Source organism: Ictalurus punctatus, chromosome 7, assembly GCF_001660625.3.
Source record: "Ictalurus punctatus breed USDA103 chromosome 7, Coco_2.0, whole genome shotgun sequence".
NCBI lineage: Eukaryota > Metazoa > Chordata > Actinopteri > Siluriformes > Ictaluridae > Ictalurus > Ictalurus punctatus.
In genome coordinates, this window is record NC_030422.2 from 13,145,100 (window position 1) to 13,169,792 (window position 24,693).

General features: G+C 38.7%; 1 protein-coding gene across 7 annotated transcripts in view; it reads right to left on the reverse strand.

Moving 5' to 3' along the window:
* camk2d1 (calcium/calmodulin-dependent protein kinase (CaM kinase) II delta 1) overlaps nt 1-24,693 on the reverse strand; it is an 87,245-nt gene that overhangs the window by 32,312 nt on the left and 30,240 nt on the right. For all 7 annotated transcript variants that reach the window (XM_053681267.1, XM_047156767.2, XM_053681265.1 and 4 more), the window contains exons 3-4: nt 6,506-6,565; nt 1,271-1,325 (exon numbers count right to left, since the gene is read on the reverse strand). In XM_053681267.1, the coding sequence (XP_053537242.1) occupies nt 1,271-1,325; nt 6,506-6,565 (115 nt within the window). The remainder of the gene's footprint in view (nt 1-1,270; nt 1,326-6,505; nt 6,566-24,693) is intronic.

Sequence of the window (24,693 nt, forward strand, 5' to 3'; positions counted from 1 at the left end):
CTAACATTATTAACAGACATATACTTACCAGCAACCTTAATATGAACACCTGTACATCTGCTCATTCATGCAATTATCCAATCAGCCAAAAATCTGGCAGCAGTGCAATGCATAAAATCATGCAGCTACAGGTCAAACGCTTCAGTTAATGTTCATATCAATGTCCATGTGCAACAGTCTCTAGAGTTTACACAGAATAGTGTGAAAAACAAAAAACATCCTGTGAGCAGCAGTTCTGCAGGTGGAAATGCCTTGTTCATAAGAGTGATCATGGCCAAATTGGTTTGAGCTGACAGGAATACTTCAGTAACTCAAACAACTGCTCTTTACAACAGTGTTGAGCAGAAATGCATGTCATAATGCACAATACACCAAACCTTGAGGCAGACGAACAGTAGAACACCACATCAGGTTACAACAGTGATATCATGAATCCATGATAGTTTTAGACTATTGAAAAATTCAAACTGTAACACCCTAGCTAAGAAGCCGTGATGTTTCTCAATATGGCATAACTCACTGAAGTTCCAGTTTGAGAACAATGTTAAGTTTTATTAACATGTAATTTTTGTCACATGAAGTCTTTCGTCTGCAACTAACCAACGCATCTGAGGGAAAAGGTGAGATTTCCTGTGGTTGGTTTCATTTCCACTGTCATGGTGCCTTTACACTGTCTTAGACATGACTTAACCGCTACATTCTAGCTACGTAAATTATTAGCCTCAATCAATAGAATGTGTCCATATGATCCAGTTGCTTAGCAACAGCATTGTCGAGACTTTAACCACTTGAACAATGAAGGTATTGTGTGTTTGCCTTCCCACATGGAACGCTTCAATTTACTCAAACATACTTTTCTAAAATATTTGTCATTTCCATACTTTTCCCAGTTTTTTTGTTTATGTATTGCATTCATATGCAATACATCTGATGTTTTGTGTTGAACTTAACAAAAGAAATAGGGAAGTTGGCACTGGTACCAACCAGTTTCAGGTGAACGGATGTCCAAAAAGGATTTGATTAGCTCTCGTTATAACCCAGGTGGAAAAACACATGCACACACACACAGCCAATTAATGTTTTTTCATCCAGACTGTCGACAGTGCTCATTAGCAGGCTGCCAGACCCTTAATTCTGGTTATATTTGGTAAGAGGTGGAGCCGACCCCTGAACTGCATGCCAGTTTCATGTTCACCTTTATTGGCCACCAAGATGAGCACACACACACACACACACACACACACACACACACACACACACAATTACTTACAAATCAAAGACGAGGTAGTGGAATCCCTCTTCAGATATGCTGTCATGGAGTCTCACTGTAAGGAGCAGAGGGATCGAAAGAGATGGAGAGAGATGGCTGATTAGATTTAACACAGGATACAGACGCACCCACTTTCCAATTCATTTAGTCCCACTGTGTACGTGTGCATGAATGCTTGTGCAAGAAAGAGTATACTATAGACAGATATCTACAAGAGAAGACCTCCTCCATTAGACCAATTTCAATTCCCACACTATACACAGACCCTTCTATAGTCCATCTACATCTCTTTCACGGCTAAATAAACACATTCATCTTTATTATCTACTGACAGAAACCTCTACACAACTCAAATATATCACTGTTTATACACAGCTGATGTCCAAACATCATTTGTCTCTTATCAAAACAAAAGTAAACCAGAAATAAACATACAGTAACATGAAAAAATAAGTACACCGCATGGAAATTGTTGGCTTTTTTGACACATTTGGACAAGCAAACCATCTTTGAAACAGTGCCTATTGATAAAGTTGAAATACATGAACAAACCCACAAGGAAAATTAGCTTTTTCAATCATTTATTCAACAGAAAGATCAACAGATGTGTTATTCTTCTGTGGAAAAATAAGTACACCCTTGGCCTCAGAAGCTAGTATTGATCCCTTTAGTAGAAATAACTTGTAGGTGTTTTGCATAATTGTCCACCAGACTTCCTGGAATTTGTGGCCACTCTTCCATGCAGTATTCTTTCAGTTGCAAGGTGTTTGAGGGGTTTCTTGCATGTACTGCCCGTTTCAAATCCCCCCACAACATTTCAATGGGATTCAAATCCAGGCTTTGACTAGGCCATTCCATAACCCTCCATTTCTTCTTTTTGAGCCATTCCTTGGTGGATTTGCTAGTGTGCTTAGGATCATTATCCTGTTGAAAGTTTCACTTTCGATTCAACTTAATTTTTCGAACAGATGGCCTCACATTAAAAGCAAGCACTCTTTGATATTATGCAGAATTTATAGTTGAATCAATGAATGCAAGCTGCCCAGTCCCTGCAGCAGCAAAGCAACCCCAAACCATAACATTTCCACCACCGTGCTTCACAGTTGCTATGAGGTGCTTCTCCTGAAAAGCTGTCTTTGGCCTGCACCAAAGATGACAGCTGTTACTATGGCCAAATAACTATCTTTGTTTCGTCTGTCCAGAGCACATTATTCCAAAAGGCCTGGTATTTGCCTATATGCTCATTGGCAAACTGTAATCATGCAAAGCCTTTTTCATGGCATGCCTCCTATACAGATTAAATCTCTTTCTGATTGTACAAGCATGCACTTTGACACCAACAGTTGCAAGACTTACCAGCAGATTCTGCAATGAATTTTTTGGGTCCTTGGAGACTTCTTTTTGCATAAGACAGTCTGCTCTTGTGTTGAATTATCTGGGAAGGCCAGTCCTGGACAAACTGGCAGTCATTTAAAATCTGAGCCATTTGTAGCTTTTTTTTTTTTTTTTTTTTAACAGTTGAATGATGTACAGTATTGCAAATAAGTTGAAGAGCTTTTTAAATCCTTTGCCATACTACACAAGCATTTTCTCTGAACTCTTTAGATCTTGGCATGAGGACACCACACACCTCAATAACAAAGGGAACACCAGACACTAGATAATATAAATAAGACAGGCTCCACTTGCACTCCCTAAGTAGGTTCTAATCACTGGCACCCAATCAATCATGCACCCAATCAGATTCAAGTAGGACAGCCTAAACAAAACAGATTCACTGTGTACAGTGTAGCTCATACAGCAGAATCTCCTAAACTCATTCACTACTTATTCACTATTCACTGAATCCTAAATAAGTCATTGTTCCCTACAAAAACACACTATTAAGATTAAAATGATAGCGTCTACACCCTATGTAGTGCACTTCATTAATGCTAACTTTGCTTTAACATCATCACGATCCGGTTCTCTGTCTTGAATCAGAATAGCGCACTGGGTGGCTCATGGTTTGGGCAGCGGTGGCTCACGGTTAAGGCTCTGGATTACTGATCAGGAGGTCAGTGGTTCAAGCCTCAGCACTGCCACTGTTGGGCCCTTGAGCAAGGTCCTTAACCCTCTCTGCTCCAGGGGCTGACCCCAAATTCCTAACAAGCTGGGATATGTGAAGAAAAGAATTTCACTGTTTTGTAATGTATATGTGACAAATAAAGGCTTCTTCATCTTGCACACCTTATTCAAATTATATGGATTTGAAAGTGTGATAAATATAGGGGTGTACTTACTTTTTTCATGTGACCGATATGATGATTTTTTTTTTTTGGTTAATTTAAATTGTGAAAATTAATACAAAATGTCAAATGTTTGCTTGTCCAAATACGTCAAAAAAGCCAACAATTTCCATGGGGTGTACTTATATTTTTTCACATTACTGTAAGTAAGCATTAAAAATAGCATTTATATAGATTTTTAATATACATTATTAGATATTTAATTACCAGATTTAATTTAAAATAGATTGCATTTACTTCTTTTGGCCATCAGTCTAAGCACAATAACCCATGACGACAAACTGACAAGTTTTAACATTTTTTTTTGCAACTTTATTTTTTTTTTTTTAAATAACTGAAAATCTGAAATGCAGCACTTAAGTATTCTGACCTTTTATTTAACACTTTGTAGAAGCACCTTAGGCAGCAATTACAGCTTAGAGTCTTCATGGATAAGTCTACAAACTTTGTTTCTCCCATTCTTCCTGGCAGATCCACACACACTCAATCTGACTGGATGAGGAGTGTCTGGGAACTGCCATTTTCAAGTCTCAGTCTGTGGACATTCAGAGACTTGTCCTGAAGCAACAGCATTATCTTAGCTGTATGCTTTGGGCTGTCATTATGCTGAAAGCTGAACTATTATCCCAGTCTGAGGTCATATGTACTCTGGAGCAGGTTTTCTTCAAGGACCTCTCTATATTTGGCTGCATTCAGCTGATAAAATCTGAGAAGTACCCCAATAGAATGATGCTGCCACCAACATGCTTCACCATACTGATAGAGTCCTTTATAACCCTTTTACTTTGAAATGTTTTCCATCTAGCCCCTTTAGATTAATTAAGTATTTCTGAGATGGTTTTCCTTCCCTCAAATTCTCCTATCTCAGCAGGCGCCTTCTAAAGCTCTTTTAGAGTGGCTATTGAGTTCTTGGTCACCTCCCTGACCAAAACCCTTCTAGCCTGGTTACTGAATTTATACCACTTTTCACTTTTCCTCCATTTCACCCAGTCAGAGCTGACTGTGCTCGTGGGAAAATTTTAAACTTTAGAAATGCCCAGATCTACGTCTTGACGCAACTTGATTGCAGAAGTCTATGGAGCGTTCCTTGGACTTCATGGCTCGGTTTTGGTCTGACATGCACTGTGAATTGTGGGACCTTATAAACAGATAGGTGTGTGCCTTTCTAAATCATGTCCAATCAGTTGAATTAACCACAGGGATTCAGTTGAGTTCAGTTGAGACACAATCAAAGCAATCAAAGGATGAACGTGAGCTCAATTTGGAGTGCCTTAGCCATGGGTATGAATACTAAATAAGGTATATAATGGTTAGCACGTTTTCCTCGCACCTCCTGAGTTCGGGGGTTCAAATCCCATTTCCACCCTTTGTGCACAGAGTTGACATGTTCGCCCAGTGCTTTCGGGGTTTCCTCCGGGTACAACGGTTTCCTCCCTCAGTCCAAAGACATGAACATTGATTGATTGGCATTTCCGAACTGTCTGTAGTATGTGAATGTGTGTGCAGGACTGTGCCCTGTAATGGGTTGGCACGCTGTCCAGGGGTGCCCCAAGTTCCCTGGGAACTCTAGGGCTCCAGGCTCCCCCTTGAATCTGTGTAGGATCAGCGGTATGGAAAAGGGATGTTCATGCTGTCACTATGTATTTCTGCGTGGAGATTAAAGGCCAAGAAAAAGTCATTTAATCCATTTTAAATTAAATATATAATACAGTAAAGTGTGCAAAAAGTGAAAGGGTATGAAGGGGTGAAGTGAAGGGGTATACTTTAACACACTCCATGCATAACAGAGATAAGTCTTTTCTTATAATTTCACCCACCCCCTTTCAACAAACCACCCCACTGAAGAGGGCAAAATTGTTTTCAATCAAAAAGAATTCTGTATGTGGCTGATTTTTGATAGGAGTGTACAAAGCAAGCCAGAGAAACCAAGCGACAGGAAGAGGAATCCCCTTAGTCTCAATTTCTCAGGCATTTCCTCTCAGCAATGATTCACCATGTCTCTCTCTTGTTTCCATAGCAACAGTGGGAGAAAGGCTTTCCCAGCAACTGTTATAAGGAGGGAAAAAAGGGAGCAAACACTGTAATTTGGGAGACTCGATGTGAGCAGAAACGTTGCTGTAATGTTAATGTTCGAGTAATAATGATTTTAATAGCAACTATAATAGAAAACTAATGTGGCTCTTGATTGCAAAGTTTAATGTGGAACTAGTGAGACTCATTTCACATAAAACATCCTGAGGTTTGGATGTAGAACATTATGCGGTCTAGACTAGGCCTGATTCAAATTCATTACAGCTTGGTATATGTGGTGTGGAGTGAAAAATGGAAAATATTTACACATATATAATCTCATAAAAAAAATGTCAAACAAGAGCGAGGCAATAATAAATCACCTCAGTAAAGCCTTCAATATTAGGTGGTCTGTAATTCTAGATTTATCAGAGGAACAATTGATCAATCCACAAAACAAAACTATATTCTCTGGCATGACCTCTGTCTAGCATGTGCTGTTTTACTCAGAACAACTGCCTGTACACTGTTACTACTCCAACAATGAACACAATATTGCAGCATTAATCAGTTCCACCTCTACAGCAGATTTCTTTTCTTGCATGGCAAAAAAAAACTTTGGAGCCTGGAATAGTGTAAAACATGGTATTCCCCAACAGGCTTCGTTATGCCGAGCAACCGTGAGGCCAGATGCTTGATAGATCATACTCACTGATGCTCAGATGCCATAATTACACCTCTTCATTAAAAGGAAATTTATTCTTGTGCATTTAACAATGAGGTAAAAATGTGTTGATGCAGTGTTTTAATGAGTAAGTGCACGGACATTGTTTTATGCTTCCAGCCAACATGAAAATGAAGAAAAGGGTAAATGCATATTTAATTATGTTGGATTTGAAGTTTTGCAGGTAAATTTATTCTGTGTGACGAGACTCACCAATGTTGGGGTGTTTAAGCAGACGGCAAATGCGAGCTTCACGTTCCAGCTTCTGGTGATCTACGAAAACAGAAACAGCACATTAAAATGAGCCATAAAAGGTATGTGTCAGATACACTGTAAACACCACAAGTCACAGTAACATGACACTATTACCATGTACAGTGCATCCGGAAAGTATTCACAGCGCTTCACTTTTTCATTTTGTTATCTTACAGTCTTATTCCAAAATGGATTAAATTCATTATTTTCCTCAAAATTCTACAAACAATACCCCATAATGACAACGTGAAAGAAGTTTGTTTGAAATCTTTGCAAATTTATTAAAAATAAAAAAACAAAAAAAAAAGCACATGTGCGTAAGTATTCACAGCCTTTGCTCAATACTTGCACCAATTACAGCCTCAAGTCTTCTTGAGTATGATGCTACAAGCTTGGCACACCTAATTTTGGGCAGTTTCTCCCATTCTTCTTTGCAGGACCTCTCAAGCTCCATCAGGTTGGATGGGGAGCGTCGGTGCACAGCCATTTTCAGATCTATCCAGAGATGTTCAATCGGGTTCAAGTCTGGGCTCTGGCTGGGCCACTCAAGGACATTCACAGAGTTGTCCTGTAGCCACTCCTTTGTTATCTTGGCTGTGTGCTTAGGGTCATTGTCCTGTTGGAAGACTGTTGGAACCTTCGCCCCAGTCGGAGGTCCAGAGTGCTCTGGAGCAGGTTTTCATCAAGGATGTCTCTGTACATTGCTGCATTCATCTTTTTACTGGATTCTGACTAGTCTCCCAGTTCCTACCACTGAAAAACATCCCCACAGCATGATGCTGCCACCACCATGCTTCAATGTAGGGATAGTATTGGCCAGGTGATGCGTGGTGCCTGGTTTCCTCCAGACATGATGCTTGCCTTTCAGGCCAAAGAGTTCAATCTTTGTCTTGGTCCAAGAGTCCTTCAGGCACCTTTTGGCAAACTCCAGGTGGGCTGTCATGTGCCTTTTACTGAGGAGTGGATTCCGTCTGGCCACTCTACCATACAGGCCTGATTGGTGGAGTGCTGCAGAGATGGTTGTTCTTCTGGAAGGTTCTCCTGTCTCCACAGAGACACACTGGAGCTCTGTCAGAGTGACCATTGGGTTTTTGGTCACCTCCCTGACTAAGACCTTTCTCCCCCAATCACTCAGTTTGGCCGGGCAGCCAGCTCTAGGAAGAGTCCTGCTGTTTCCAAACTTCTTCCATATATGGATGATGGAGGGCACTGTGCTCATTGGGACCTTCAATGCTGCAGAAATGTTTCTGTACCCTTCCCCAGATCTGTGCCTCGATACAATCCTGTCTCGGAGGTCTACAGACAATTCCTTGGACTTCATGGCTTGGTTTGTGCTCTGACATGCATTGTTAACTGTGGGACCTTATATAGACAGGTGTGTACCTTTCCAAATCATGTCCAAATCAACTGAATTTACCACAGGTGGACTCCAATCAAGTTGTAGAAACATCTCAAGGATGATCAGTGGAAACAGGATGCACCTGAGCTCAATTTTGAGTGTCATGGCAAAGGCTGTGAATACTTATGTACATGTGCTTTTTTTTTTTTTTTTAATTTTAATAAATTTGCAAAGATTTCAAACAAACTTCTTTCACATTGTCATTATGGGGTATTGTTTGTAGAATGTTGAGGAAAATAATATATTTAATCCATTTTAGAATAAGAATAGTAATTTTGTAACATAGCAAAATGTGGGAAAAGTGAAGCGCTGTGAATACTTTCCGGACACACCGTATACGATTTCACATTCTTTCTTGACTGTAATTGTGCCCTTGATGAGCAACTCCCAAACCTTCAGCCCCTCTGAGCTTCCACAGGCTCCAGTGAGGTTCCCCAGGCCCCAGTGAGGGTTTCCTCAAAGCCAAAAAAAGTCTCATTATGTCTTACCTCAGTTTGCTTCTAATGTACTTTTGTGAACTGTACCTTAAAAAGGAATTAAGCATGGCACATAAGTAAATTTTTTTTTTTTTTTTTTTTTTAAAGAGTAACCCTGTAATAAGCAGCTGAGAATCAACAATATAGTCATCCAGCATACAGTCTAGCATCTTATTTTGAACAGTTTTAGATGTACATTGTTAAACCGTTTTCCATACAGCCTGTTTCCAGAGTGTGAAACATATACAGAAGAGCTATTAACATTAATCAGAGTTACCAGTGAAATTTCCAGTCCAACTAACATCTACAAAACAAAACACAAAAAAAAAAAAAAAAAAAAAAAAAAAAAAAAAAAAACCACACCTGAAACTAGCCCAAAGAATTCAAGATATGAATCCGTCTTTTTCTCAGCCTTTGCACGGAAACCAAGGTCAAGATCATGCACATGCATTTCAGATGTATAAACATTATCCACACTACAATCCTCTTTTCCCTCTCCCAATCTTTGCAATATGTCTTTTAATAGAAACAGTGCCTTAGTTTGCCCCTATGGACAAACCACCATGATATCTACCTTGAAGCAGAGGTTCTTAGTACCAGGACACAGCTATGTTTCCCAACAAAAAATAAACACAAAAGTCCCTGAGACTAAGATTTTTGGAATACCTGTATTCAGTTCTCATTACATGGTATGAATGTCCATATTAAACACATCAGCACAAGGACAGACGGACTAACTGTAGCACTTCAAATGGATTCTGCTACAGAGCAAGAATAGTTTCCTACACTTGACTGCACGATCGCGGTGACTGCCTTCCAAATGAATTCACTGCTCTACTATTTGGATCCTTTACTTCTTCCATTTAGTAATGTTTAATAACTATTTCAGCTGCTTGCTGTGAGCTGAGTCATATATCGGCTGGCGGCAATGTGAGGAGCGAGGGAGTGGTGACATAAATGACTTTCAGCTTCAGAGAGAAAGTGTCCAATATGGGCTCATGGGCTTTAGACACAAGGTTATAGAAAGAAATATAAAGAATTTAGACAGGACACAGATTTATTGGGGATATAGGGGTATAAACAAGGGGTGTAGCACAATGTCTCTATCTGTATCATTTATTGCTACAAATATTTGAATGTGTATTGTATGTGTATAACCTCAAGGTGACTACTCCACCACCTCAGCTATGTTACTCGAGAGATGTGGGCAGGAATGTTTTTTTTTTTTTTCAATCCCACCGTTTTTGTTCCTGCCCACTATATGTTCTAACAAATTTTCTTCTTTTGCACGAAGTCTAAACAAACTAGGTACCTAATTTAAGCCACCGTGACACTGCAAGTTGAGCTTGTGAGCTTCCTGTGTCATAACCACATGAATGAAAAAAAAAACTCCCGCTCATGTGACCAGATGCCATGTGACCCTTTCTGGCAAGTTTTTTTTTTTTTAAACAAACAAACAAAAACAAAAAAAACCAATACGGATAGTGAGTGTGCGCACATAACCACACCCTATTCACTGTAGAGTGCCTATTTTGAGAGCTTTGCCATTTTATAGTCACATTTGAAAGCACAATGGAGAAAGGAACCGAGTAATATTTCCCTAGTAGGTACAGAATAGCCATACTCCACTTTAATGTTTTTGGGGAATAGGATGTTGGGCACCATTTCCATTTCCAGGCCCACTGTCACTCCGATAGACAGGAGAGAGCGAGGAAGGGCACAGATGGGCCACCTTTAACTCTGGAGTCCCATAATCCAGATTATAATCACAGTGTCAGACTTTAGAGCAGGGCACAAAACACCGCTGAGGTTTTACCTCCACACTTCCTTAGCCAATCGAAATACCAGAAGCTTCACTCTTCCATTTCCCTTCCTCATCAGTAATCCTGACCAATAGCATCAAAGGTGGTTCAAACACTACGATTTCTATAAAATCACACCCCCTTCAACAGTCATAATCCTGTTTGAACCACTTCAGTGCAGCTGGCCCGAGTCATCTGATTTGTCCTCACAAGGGATGATGGGTAATCTGTGACATAACCGGATTACACACACTGGTCCATGTTCAGATCTCTCACCCTTACTGCATGCTATTGCACTAAACTTAAACATTAGGCCCTAGAGTCAGAGAGACTGTAGAAGGACAATAAACAGGTCTACTGCTGTGTCCACATTTGACATATATCATATTGTGCACCATTAAATTTGTAATGTCAGTACACAGTACACAAAAGGAGTCACTTGAAAATTCTATTCACCCTGTACTATATTGAAAATACATTATTAACACATTATTTGATGTTTTATATTGTGAATTTAACTTTTTTTTTTTTTTTTAAATATACACTCATTTCAAATCTGATGACTTCAAAACACTCCAAAAAAGTTGGGACAGTCAACTCTTTACCACTGTGTAACATCACCTTTTCTTTTAATAACACTTATTAAGCGTTTGTACACTGAAGACACCAGTTGGTTAAGTTTAGCAAGTGGAATTTTGCCCCATTAATCTATTATGCATTTCTTCAGCTGCACAACTGAACGGGGCCTTCGTTGCCTTATTTTGCGCTTCATAATGCGCCACACATTCTCACTCTGAGACAGGTCAGGACTGCAGGCAGGCCATGCTAGCACCCGCTCTCTCTGCTTACACTTGTAATCTGTGCAGAATGTGGTTTGGCATTGTCCTGCTCTGGATGGCAGCATATGTTGCTCCAAAATGTGTACATATCTTTCTGCATTAATGATGCCCTCACAGATGTGTAAGTTACCCATGCCATGGGCACTGACAAATCCCCATACCATAGCAGACGCTGGCTTTTGGACCTGATGCTGATAACAGTTGGATGGTTCTTTTCCTGTTTGGCCTAGAGAACACGACGGCAGTTTTGTCGAAAAACTATTTGAAATGTTGACTCGTCGGACCACAAAAAACGATTCCACTGTGTTACCGTCCATCTCAGATGAGACCGAGCCCAGAGAAGTCGGCGGCGCTTCTGGACAGTGTTGATGAATGGCTTCTGCTTTGCAGAAATATACCTTGTCTTTACACATTTTCTGTTTAAATACAAGTCAATGTACATTTACAAATCACTCCTCTTTGTTTTTAATCATCATTTTCCATACTGTCCCAACTTTTCCGGAATAGGGGTTGTAAACTCACCACGTCATTTTTAACATTGGGACTGTTTGTAAGACAGCGATGGTATGGTGAGTACTGAATTGGTTAGCGAGCATGATTTCAGAAATGAAAGCTTATTTGTTACAAGTGCATCTGCTTAGCGTACATCCTTCCACACCAATGCTTTGATGCCTTAAGAGAATATCAACTTTGATAATTATCTCTTGATTGTGGTAAAGTGTTGGCACATCATTATTCTCAGCAGTTGTTACTGACTCCATGAGAATCATTGAGATCTAGATCTTCCACATATTAAAAGTGACCCAGTTCACAAATATCCCAAATGACAGAGAGAGAATGCGGGAAATGGAGCGGCTATTTTCAATCATGTCACACAGGCCTCCTAAATGAGCAACACGCTGCCTGTACACCTACAATACAAACAATGTAAAGTTTCTATTGTAAACTGAACAGTAACACCCACACAAACACAGCACGCACCCAGCATTGCTCTGATAGTACGAGTTACCAGAAGAGTTATCAGAATTCTGTATTTAAAAAAAAAAAAAATAATAATTAAAAATAAAAATGAAGCATATGAAGCATAAAGCCACTCTTTCACATCAGCTATACCTAAAAATATAGTGGTATGAATGGCTGAAAACAGATCTGTACTACTACAGCTATGATACTGAGGAATGACATTTATTAATATGTGCTTAAACTGTATATTAATTTAAATGTCTTATTTGGATCTGCTAAAATATACAATAGACTTAAGCTTATATTATATAATTTAATAGTCACTATATCTTACACTGTAAGATATACACTATATCTTACACTGCCATGACGCCCAGTGAAGTTTACTCCAATTATAAAATATTATTTTACCAGACCTGCCAGCGATTACACATTTAGCGTAGGAACAAGTTACCGTTAGCACAAGTTAACACTGCAATGTCAACTGATATTAACTATATACTCGTCTAACATTAGCTATGCCGAACATATTTGAACACACACACCTGGGTCTTCCAGGTGATATGTGTTAATATTGGAGAGCTAAAAACACCTGTGCAAATCTTTTCAGATTAATGTGTTGACTGGCTCATCTTCCATTTTATTATATAGCACAGGCCTGGAGGTAATAACTGCAGTCAAGTGCATTCTGTAGCTCAGAGTAAGATTTCTTCACTTCTCGACTGGTAGTTTAGTCTACTCTTCTTGAACAAACCGCTCCAATTTTCTGCACATTTCAGCTCTGTCCACAGATGTTCAGATGGGCTCAGTTCAGGACTCATAGCAGGACACTTCAGGACAGTCCATGTTTTCTTCTCAGTCATTCATGGTTGCTTTTAAGAGGTATGTTTTGAGCCGTTATCCTGCTGGATGACCCACAGCCTGTGACTACGACACATCTTTCTGGCATGGGGCTGTATGCTTCACTTCAAAACAGTTAACACCTGCAGCAGCAAAGCAATCCCAAAATATAAAAGTGAGCCTCCTCAATGTTTGATAGAATGATGTGTTCTTTTCTTTGAAAGATATGGGGAAGTTCTCTCTCTTTTTTTTATGCCAGGAATGACTGTAGCTTATCAACATGCATTTTTCAAATTCCAATCAGGCCCTTTTGCATTTCCCTCTTAATAGAAAGATATTCCTGGCTCTCTTGTAATGGAGTCCATGTTCGTTCAGACAATGACAATGATTTTAAAAGTCTTAATAATATTGGCAACACTGATCACAGAAATAGCAAGCTCTTTGGAAGTGGCTCCTTTAAGTTGTGGCTATTATCTTCTTTCTAACCTCCTCCAGATTGTTTTAAGAAAGCCTTTCTATAATAGGCAAGAATTCAATTCTTTTCACAGCTTTTCTGTTCTCTGATGAGAAACGGTCTTATAATTTCAACACTTCTCAGGACAAATAGTACATTAAATTGAATATAATGCAAATATAGGTACTGTAGCTGCTAGGTTTGTGTTTATTTTATCTTTAGTTACTGTAAATACTTACATGTGCAACAGTTATTCCCATCCTGTAATTTTTTAAAAATATTTTATGTTATTGCAAACAGACAAAGACAATTTATTAAAGACATTCTGCAAAGCTAGACATCCGCAAATGTATGATTGGTTGTATAAGTGATATAAAAAAAAATGGATTTCCATGGGGGGGGGGGGTGTGGGGGGGTGTTCCCCCACATGCCATAAACCTAATTATTATCTCCAACACAAGCAGAGAGGAAATAAATTGTTGAAAAAAAGGACAGGCAGCCATTTAAAAAATGGAAAAACAGACAGAAACTAGGAGTCTCCCTCAATTAAAAATCATATTAAAGATTATCTAGTTTAAGGTCTATAAATGTGGCCAATCCCATGAAGATTGTCTTTCTTAGCCTGGAGGGAAGATGGAAAAAAGGAGGGGAACTGAAGACCTGATGTAGGCCGTCTTAACTACAGGATGAGCAGAATTAAAAGGCAGACACTGAAGATCCGTAGAACAAAAAGGTGACTAGCGTTCATGAATATGGTAATAATTTCAATCATTACTTTACTCTGGCAGGAACTATAAATAGACAAATGTTTCCATGGCAATGTGTCACTCATCATTCTGCAAACTCATTCAGGCATGATGTATGTGTGTGTGTGTACACATCAACAGCTGTATGACTATTCATGCAGTTCACCCATTTATAAAGAGAGGAGCAGTCAAAAGTGAGACACGTTCTGCCTTGGCACAGACAAAGAGACTCCAATTCAGTTTCAATGACTAAATTACTAGCTATATAAATTTATATAAAATATATTTATTTAGCACATTTCATACACTGAAACAGAGGAGCCATAAAATATATAAATAAAATGAACCATATGGCACAACACTGACTCTAGAAGAGTCTAGAAGAGTCCAACAAAAGTCAGTGACCAGGGAAAGATGGCATTAAACAGAGAAGCAAACAAGATGTCAAGGGTACATCTGAAGAAGCTGGAGAAATCCCCAGCTCAGATGGGAAAAGCTGGTCACAGGACAGCCATAGCCCAGGCACTCTACAAAGCTGGGCTTTATTGAAAAGTGGTTAGCCATTTTAAATCCCATCTAGAGTTTGCCAAAAACATCTTGGAGTCTCAGCAAACAGGTGGGAAATAAAAAGTTATCTGGTCTGATGAGATCAAAATTGAACTTGGCACAAAGCACTATGCTGGGAACAACACACTGGTCATCAACCTTACACTACAATTCTTACACTGAAGCATGGTGGTGGTAGCATCAGGTTGAGCGTGACCTTGGACTCGGTTACTTTTCTGACTAATACCCTCTTTACTCAGTCACTGAGGTTTGGTGGATGGCCTCGTCTAGGTAGGATCTTTTCCTGAAGATTGGAAAAAGACCATCATATCCTTTTCATATTTGTAATAATGGATTTAATAAGGATTGCCTGCAAAACACAAAAACTCTCAATAGTCCATTCATATAGATTCCAAAGAAGCAGTTGTCATACAAAACACTATATTAATAGGAATAATTTTCAGATACAGGTAGATCTGTCCCTCAGTACACAATGGCTTGACATGTTTGGTCCCATAAGCATTCCTGAGTAGAGGTTCTGAGTCAGAACTCAAATTGGTGTGACAATTGTAAGACAAAGAAACACACACACACACACACACACACACACACACACACACACACACACACACACACACAAAACAATGTGTGAGTCATTATGACATGGAGCTTTAAAATGTCATTCACCAATTAAATATACATATATCTCATAAAATTCTCTCAGGGTAATTCAAGATCACTTATACAAGGTATGCAAAAGGAGCAATTTTTTTTTGGTTTGAGCAGAAAAGGGAAAAGTTGTATTTTTGTATGATAGCCATATGAAGTCAAAAGAGGAAAGAGGAAAAACTAAAATCACAAATGGTAAGTGTTGAATAAAAAATAAAAAGAGCAAAATATGGCCGTGTTTGCATGTACAAGCTTCTATTAATAGGATCGTGTGACATCAGTGTATCGCTGTGGGTTTCACAGCTGCCTTCAGGCAGTGTATAGTGAATCTACTTTGTGATTGAGTTCGAGTTGAAATACACCCGAGCATCTTCTCACACGTGTTCCTCACAAAACTATGACAGAGAACAAAACGTTCACATGAAAGGTGACATGAAAAATGTACTACTACTACTGTATTACTGTACTAGTACTACTGTTACTATCTGTACAAATCCCATACAGGAGCCATGACATACTCTGAAAGAGATGCAGTAAGAATGCACTTCAGACAGAATGCATCTTTAGACATATTGAGAGCTAAAAATAACTCCATTCAGAAGCCAAGCGTGTGTGTGTGTGTGTGTGTGTGTGTGTGAGTGTGAGTGAGAGAGAGAGAGAGAGAGAGAGAGAGAGAGAGAGAGAGAGAGAAGGAAACCAATTGAGAAAGATGAAAAAAAAAAGAGGCCAATAATAAAGAGTGAAAAGGGAACAAAGCGTGCTGGAAGCATATATTAAAGACACATACTTCAACAATCATTCCTAAAAATTGTAACGTCTGAGAGAATATGAATATTTTTTTCCCCCTGATCAGGAAACTGTAAACTGTGAAACTTTTACTCGCTCAAGTCAAGCACTGAAACATGGAGACATCATAATATACTCATGTTAGTGCTCAGCTTCTTTAATGTTCACACATTAACATTCATAAGCCTCTTAACAAGCTCTAGAAAGCACACTTCCCTTTTTTTCGTTTAAGAAAAGGGAATACAGGACACTGCACAAGGACTCAGTAACCTTTTCTGAAATGAAAGTCTTCAACTTTTCCAAGACTTTTTAAGTAGCATATTCATTATATGATTTCTGTTTATCACAAAGTCACAACCTAAAAAATGTGACCCCCATATGGGTAGCGTTTATAAGGTCATGTTCATCCTGTTATATATCTATATAACATATCACTCTAAAGCTTGTCAGACTGCAACCATCAATAATCTAAGTGAAGTTTGCATCCATCCATTTTCTGTATCCTGCACAGGGTCACAGGGGGAGCCTGGAGCCTATCCCAGGAGACTTGGAGGGCACAAAGTGGGGGACGCTGGATGGGGAACTAACTAGGGATGTCACGAGAACCGATACTTCGGTACCAAGTCGATACCAACATTCTTAAAATGTGACTGTACTTGTTTTTCTGCAGTACCGTAGGTACCGTTTTTAATGACCTATTACCGAGTTGCCGGTGTGCAACCGATACTATCGTTCATTTCAAACAAAGCGAGGAAACACATGGAATTTCGCGAAGCACCTGAAAGACGGTCCTACACTACACTACAGCCGATCAGCCTACATGTCTTTGGCATGTCTTTGGACTGGGGGGAGGAAACCGGAGTACCCGAAGGAAGCCCCGGTTCTGGGAGGAACATGCAAGGTGGAGGCAGGAATCGAACCCCCCAACCCTGTAAAGTATACAAAATACCTGGGACAAACAGATTTTGGCCTGCTAGTTTTTTATTCATAGTTGCCTTACAGGCAAATAGGTATAACAACCAAGAAAAACAAACCAAAAGTTTTTATTCGATACATAGCTTAATTATTGGAGCACACAGGTATGTGGAAAGACTGATGAATCTGAGAGAAAAAAAAAAAACAATGCTGTGCAAATATAACTCTCCTCCTTACTACACACAGTCACAAGAAAGTAAAGACATGAACCAGACAGGGATAATATCATTTACATGCAATGCAAAGAGGCTAAATCATTTGACAATAACTTGGTGACATTTTGTCGATGGTGCAAACATGATGTGCTACATCAAAAACTTCATCAGGAGGGTATAGAGACTATAGCTACACAGTCATCCCCTCCCCATACACTCATACACTGGTTTGTTTGCCTTAATCTGTATTAATGCACTTAAATCGATAGCTAAGTCTATTATATTTCTGGGCAACGAAACCATGTAATTGAGAAAGTACATTGGAGCTTGAATAATGAACTATGATATATAAAGGAACTGTGGCCTAAATCAGTGACTACGTTTACATGCACATCAAATTCTCTTTAAGGTCTATATTCAGGTTGCAGCCATATTCCAAATATGATGTTTATATTCATACAGGCATCGGAATATTCCTGTCTACATGCTAACAAGCATGTAAGTATGCCCGAGTTGCCGTTCCTAAATACCTAGCCTACAGCTTATCTGCTAGCACCTACAATTCCTTGAGGACTGAGCATGCGCATATATCTCCTTTCAGTGGATTTTCTGAATAAGGTGTTTACATGCAACACATTTCTGATTAAAACAGCCGTATTCCAGGCATGGGAATCTGAATTTGGGGGATAAGAATATTGTCTTAATCTGAATCGGGCAATCGGACTGCAGGGTTTACATGACTCGATACTATTAGAATATTGCCAAATTCTGATTAATAACCGAAAATTTATGTACATGTAAACAATTATCATCAAGGAATATTGGACAAAAACTATTTTAAGGATGATATTCATTATACAGTTTCAGTACATACTTGATTTACTTGATCACATGACTTTGGCCTCTGGAGTTTGAGGGAAAGGGAAAGAGGAAATGAGTTAAATGCCATTAGGCCCTCAATATGAAAGCCATGAAACCATTCTACTTCCTTAATGTCTGGACCGCCAGGGCGAACTTCATATGAGTCGCCTATACAAGAAAAAAAAGGGGGACTGGGCAAGTATATAATGGAGCATTCACTTGCCCTGCGGGCTTGCTTATGAACAATGGACCGTAAACCCATAGGAGCTTTTATTCCTCGTCTAGAAATATTAGATATGTGGCGTCTCTATGGAAATGAGGCCAACTGCCTGGGCAATAAGACATGAAAAAAAAAACTGTACAAAACACTCAGCATGATGATAAATAGGAAAAGGCCTCATGCTGTTAGCTCACACACACTCACACACACAAACACACACAAACAAACGAACAGACCACAGGCAGTTGCTCAGTCAGTGGCGCTCCAGAAAGAACGATAGACAACTGTGAAACACACGATCAATTCACTGCAGTAATGATCAAGCCCCAGACCTGTTAAACAGCATTAGGTGTATACACACACATACCTATTTCACCAACTAGACACATTCCTAAGCGCTTGCTTAAAAAAAAGTAAACATTTTATAACACAGGTTCTTCATTGTCTTACAGGATGACGGATACTTGCCATTTCCTGAACGAACACTGATTAAAATCTGGTGTCTTTATAAATTATGAAACCTCCATGATTTTTACTTCTACCTCAGTCATCTTTATTTCTGTCTCTGAATCATATGAACTTTATAAACTGCAGCAACAATCCACATCTATCTATCTATCTATCTATCTATCTATCTATCTATCTATCTCTATCTCAGGGTCATGGTTAACATGGTCTGCAGACACTCTCTGAGGTGCTACAATTCTACCAACTCCTCTTCATTTTTCAAGGGGTTATATTAAGAGTTGTTTGGTTTTGTTCATTTTTTTTGTTTGTTTTTTGTTTTAACTGCTCTAATTTTGGCTACCTCCCCCACATCTGAATATGCAAATCCTCATCTGATAGCACCAAAGCCAATGCAAATGAGCTCCAGACTCACACACTGCATTGTTTTTCCCCAACAGTATACAAATTCATTTGAGAAGCCTGATGATGAAGGTTACGCACAAACACAGGCCGAAAAAGTAAATAAGAGAAAAAAAAAAAAAAACGACATAAGTTCCTTGCAAACATTTTCATACCCAAGAGCCATATCAGTAGTCCTGATAAATATTTATAAACTGTCTGTTCATAAAATGTTGGTAATAATTATTCAGAGATTCATCATATATTCACAGCAGTGTTGTTTGCAGTCATTTGCTTGAATGTATAAATAGCAGTTTTCCCCACTAAGCAGAATATTTTTCTCTCCATGGCTACACCAGACTGTTTCCCGTAATCCAGGTTTGCACTGTGTGATCTCAGCAGTCTTATAAAACGACTACATAATCACACTACATGAGATGATCCCAATACAATCTTGGCTGAATTCTACACGATGAACATCCACTAACGATAGACCTGTGATTAACGATTACTACATTCTGCTTACATCATCATTCAGTGCAATATGTGCTTATGCAGAAAACGGATTCGCAGAAACAGAAAGAAGCCCTTGGGGTAACAGTGACTAGAGAAAACGTTTTTCTAAAAAGTTCCTGGCTGGGGAAGGCAGGAGGACAACATGAATGCAAATTCAACATGTGTTTTATGTAATAAGAAAACAGGAAGCAGTAATTCTCCAGGGATTTCTTTCCATGTTGCGTCCTTTTCAGTCTGTTATGGTGGAACTCTGGTCAGAAATCAAAGAGGCATTCTCTATGCTGCCACAATTCAACAAACTGCTCTAATTTTAAATCCCATGTTTCGTTATGTTTCGCCATGGGCTAGTCACACCTAGGAGTTTCGTTGTCCGCATACTTTTGGCCATATAGGGTGATTTTCAGTAGTGCAGATCATATCAGAGCTGCGGCATGGGCTGCTCTTTTCTGAGTCACATTAACAGATGTTAGACAATATTTTCAGAATCAGAGATACTAAGGAATGTGGAAACGGTGACTAAACTGAGCAAACCAGAATAGTGAATCACAAAAACTGTTATATAACTAACACAGGAGGTTGGGAATCTTTTCAGCTGGTAGAGTCATAAAAGCCAGAGAAAAAAAAAAAAAGGGAATGTTTTTTTTTTTTTTTTAAAGAGCCAGAGGAACATATTTTTTTTACATTTTTATACGTCTTCTTCCTCTTATAGTTATTATCTTTACTATTATCGCATAATTATAAAAAGTGGTAATGTAATAAAGGCCATTTCACATTTTGCATGTTCTTGACCTAACAGCCTGCACTTCACCTAATGCGCCTGTAGGTGGCAGTTGGATTTCTTTTAACCAACTATGATCGTTTCATCAAATGGTAAATCAATACATGATTCAGTACCAAAGTAAAGGGTAAACTGATCACTACTTCCCATTAATGCAACTTCCCAATATGCAAATTCGTCTGTCTGTTCGGAATGTAAAGGACAATACTTGTCATCTGTTTTCCGTTTAGCTATTTCACCTTTGTTAAAAAACTGCGAACAGACTGGCTATGTAGTTTTCAACCAATTTGTGAAACAGACTGGGAAATTTCCACTCTGCTCTACATTGCTAAATGAAATTTGAGCTTGCTGTGATTGGTTGGTGTATACATGACAAACAGGCATTGATTATAAATTATGTAATTTTTTTTAAATATGTAGAACTGAAAGAGCCATAGGTTCCCGACCCCCGCTCTAACGTTAGCACAACCCACGCTGCTCGCCTCTAAACAATTCATCAAGCGAAGATGACGATGCTAGTCAGACTTAAATAACAGTTTTATGTGCGATGAGAGAACGCCACAGCTCATATCCCAAATGATTTTCTGCCGTTTTGTCGAAGGCACAATGCTTCATCTCCAGAGACATTATCAGTAGAGGATAAAGATTTTGGTTACATAAGTCCAATCTACTCAGGGATTCAAGCAGTCACTCATTTTCTATAGTAATGCACATCATTTGCTTGCCATACCTTTGCGTTCAATTACATTAGTCATCACTTTTTAGCCTAATTCACTGGGCCTCCAAACATGGAACTGGGCAGCACATGGGGCTTTAATTTCCCCAGGTAAATGGATTGATGATTTGTCCACCCCTGATGGTTTTCGTGTGGAATGAAAGTAAGATTTTCCACACACCTGGGAAGCAGTAAATGTTCATTATGCAGTAAAGGCAAATGAATGCACATCATACATTCACACATTTTGGAATGATCTCACTAATGTCCCATATGCAGCTAAACATATGCCCTAATAGTGCCACTGAAACGCCACAAGCACATCATCTAGTCAGTCAATTAAAATATTTCTGCACAGATTTACAAGAGATATATGAAAACCGCATCCAGACTTATTATTAGTTATTCCACTCTTCTCAATCTAGTCATGCTGAGAGGCAGAACTCTCAAGGGATTTGATTTCCAGTTAGTAAGCCATGGCATGGCTAGCATCATTTTCCTCTGGAATGAAAAGCAGTAGGTTTGGGATTGTATTTCCATGAGGGCTGTCAGAATGAATTTCAGCGTTCAAATACTATTAACACTTTTAGAATATTTATCCATTTGAAGAAAAATAAAATCAAAAACGAAAATGTTCAACATTCCCATGTTCTACTGTTAGTTGCCTAACAAGTAACTAATCAAAACAAGTATGTACCTTTTGGCCAAAGTAGAAAGGAACTCTGGGAAAAAAAAGCACATCATCAACGGCACACTGTTCTATGTTTAAATGTAAAACAAAGTACACAAAAGTGACATATGTAAGTAGAACATTTTCAAACAGGTACTCAGGGTCATTCTGTCTCTGTAATTGAATCTCAAATATTGCTGTGTTAGATATATTGTGTACTATATAGCTTCTGCAATCCCATGTTGGGGTTAGGGGTCAGGTGCCAGGGTTGAATTTTTACACAGCTGCTCATGCTCAAGATGATAGATTTGTACATGAATCCTGAATAATAGCTGTATAAGGGTAAAGAAATAAAAATAAACCTGGAACATTAAAATTTCTCATTAAAGTATGTCACTGCCTCCTTGCAATGTTGGCTTTTTAACACCATGTATAAGTCAGTCACATTTTATGCTATGTTGCAGAATCTTTACAGGGAATCAACATAATATACATACATACATACATACATATTATATATATATATATATATATATATATATATATATATATATATATATATATATATATATATATATATATATATATATATATATATATATATACATATATATATATATATATATATATATATATATATATATATATATATATATATATATATATATATATATATACACATATATATATATATATATATATATATATATATATATATATATATATATATATATATATATATATATATATATATACACACACACACACATATATGTATATATACATATATCATATCTTTATTTTCCACATTCCTCCCCCATTTAATGCAAACATGATTAATCAGAGCAATCATTCACATGCACACAGAGAAAACCACAATGTAGTAAAAAAAAAAAAAAAATAATATACATAGATTTGAGTGTGTTTGCTTGTAAGAAGCTGGGATGATGTCATTGCTCAAAGGACAATCTGACAGTCACTATAGCAACAACGTAGGATTATTCCACTACAGATTCCAAAAGTCCCCTTTCCATCCCCCTACCTCTCTCTGTACATGTTCATCCGTGTGTCTGGGTGTGCGAGCTCCTTGGCATGTTGACAAAGTCCAGCTGCGAGATGACTGAGTGCTTTAGAGAATATTTATCATCTCTTTTCTGTATACTTAGTGTTTGCAGTATATAATTAGTCCCTTGTTTGAGCCGGAGGTCAGGTGCTGAGTTTTGCCTTTCTTTCCCCCGCATGTCAATGTGGATTTCATCTGGGTTCTCCAGTTTCCTCCCATCTCACTGAAACATGTCAGTAGGTGGACTGGTGAGTCTAAATTGTTCCTTGGTTTGCACATGGTGCCCTGAAACGGACTAGCATCCCATCAAGTGTGTATATCTGTCTCATGCTCAATGTTCCTGGGATAGGCTCCAGATCCACCATGACCCTGACCAGGAGTTTGCAGTTAGATTCTATTAGAATACACAGTATATAGTTAAATTCTAAGACTTGAAGTGATTGTGTTGTGTAACGATATTAAACTTCAAGTTGCAATTGCACATCACCCATGGAAGGGCTGAGGCATTCCAACACTGCTCATTTTGTTCCTGCTCTAACAAAAAAATTAACTTTTAATTAGGTCAGTAGTGGCTCTGTATGTTGAATCTCACTCTTGGCTTGGACAAAAAAAGGAAAAAAAAATGTATCAGTGGAAAAAATCCATTCAAAAGTAGTGTCAGAATCTACACCATTAAACAAACTGTGACTATTGTTTGCATATCACTTGCTCCAACTTCATGGGGTTCTCGCTGTTCTTGCTAGAACCTTACCTTGGAAATTTCATTCATCTTGTATTACTCTCCGCTCCATATCCGCTCGTTGTTAACTTTGAAAAGAAGTGTCCCATGCATTGTGGCTCGAAGTCAAGAATAAAGCACACCACAGGAATGGTTCTACAATATCCGGCATTTTGACAACTGCACGTGGATTCCACACAAGTCTCCACCTGTCTGGTATGTACACGGGTAAACACGTGACAAGGGGGGTCATTAGAGAGTGTGGAACTAGATGTGTAAGAAACCTTCCCGAGCGTCGTAAATGGCATGATACATTTCTGGGAAAAGTTACACAGTATGAACTTGGAAACACATTTGTCATCATTAACTCCATGGAAATGGAAAACAGAGGGCTGTTAAATATGCACAATGGAATTCCAGCTCCATGACCAAATTAATAAATACACCACTGAGGAGCACTGATGAAGACCATTACCACTGATCATGCTTATTATCAGTGCTGCAATGCAATCTTTGAGTTCCCAGTGCTGCGATTTGAATTGAAGCCGTTCATATTTTATTCAGCTCTTGACCACCGGAGGAACAGAAGTGGTTCCTTCTAAATGCAATCCCAAAATCACACACAGCAACATAAGCAGAAATGTCAAAATAAACAAACTCCCCTGCAGCTGCTAACTCCCCTAGCTTTCTTATTGTATGTATTAGGACATTAACTGAGTAACTGACATGTAAATGATAAATCAGATATTGTATTATCAATAGCGTTGTGTGGTTCTAATTATTATCTCAGATATCTTCATATAAACTAAGCTTTCATTAAGAGTGTTTATAAACTTGGCAAACAGACTACAGAGTTTACAGACATTTCCATTAGGGACTAGACGACTGTGTGTTCACAGAGGAGGAAGGCCAGATGTGGAATCAATATGGACAGTATGTGTGTGTGTACACAAGGATAACTGTTTTCTAAAGGGGTTTCCGGAGAGCGGAGGTGTAGTGGTGTGTGCGCGTAAGTAGGGATTCAGGAGGGTAGGAGTGCATATGACTGTGTGTGTGTTAGTGAGTGTGTGTGTGTGTGTGTGTGTGTGTGTGTGTGTGTGTGTGTGTGT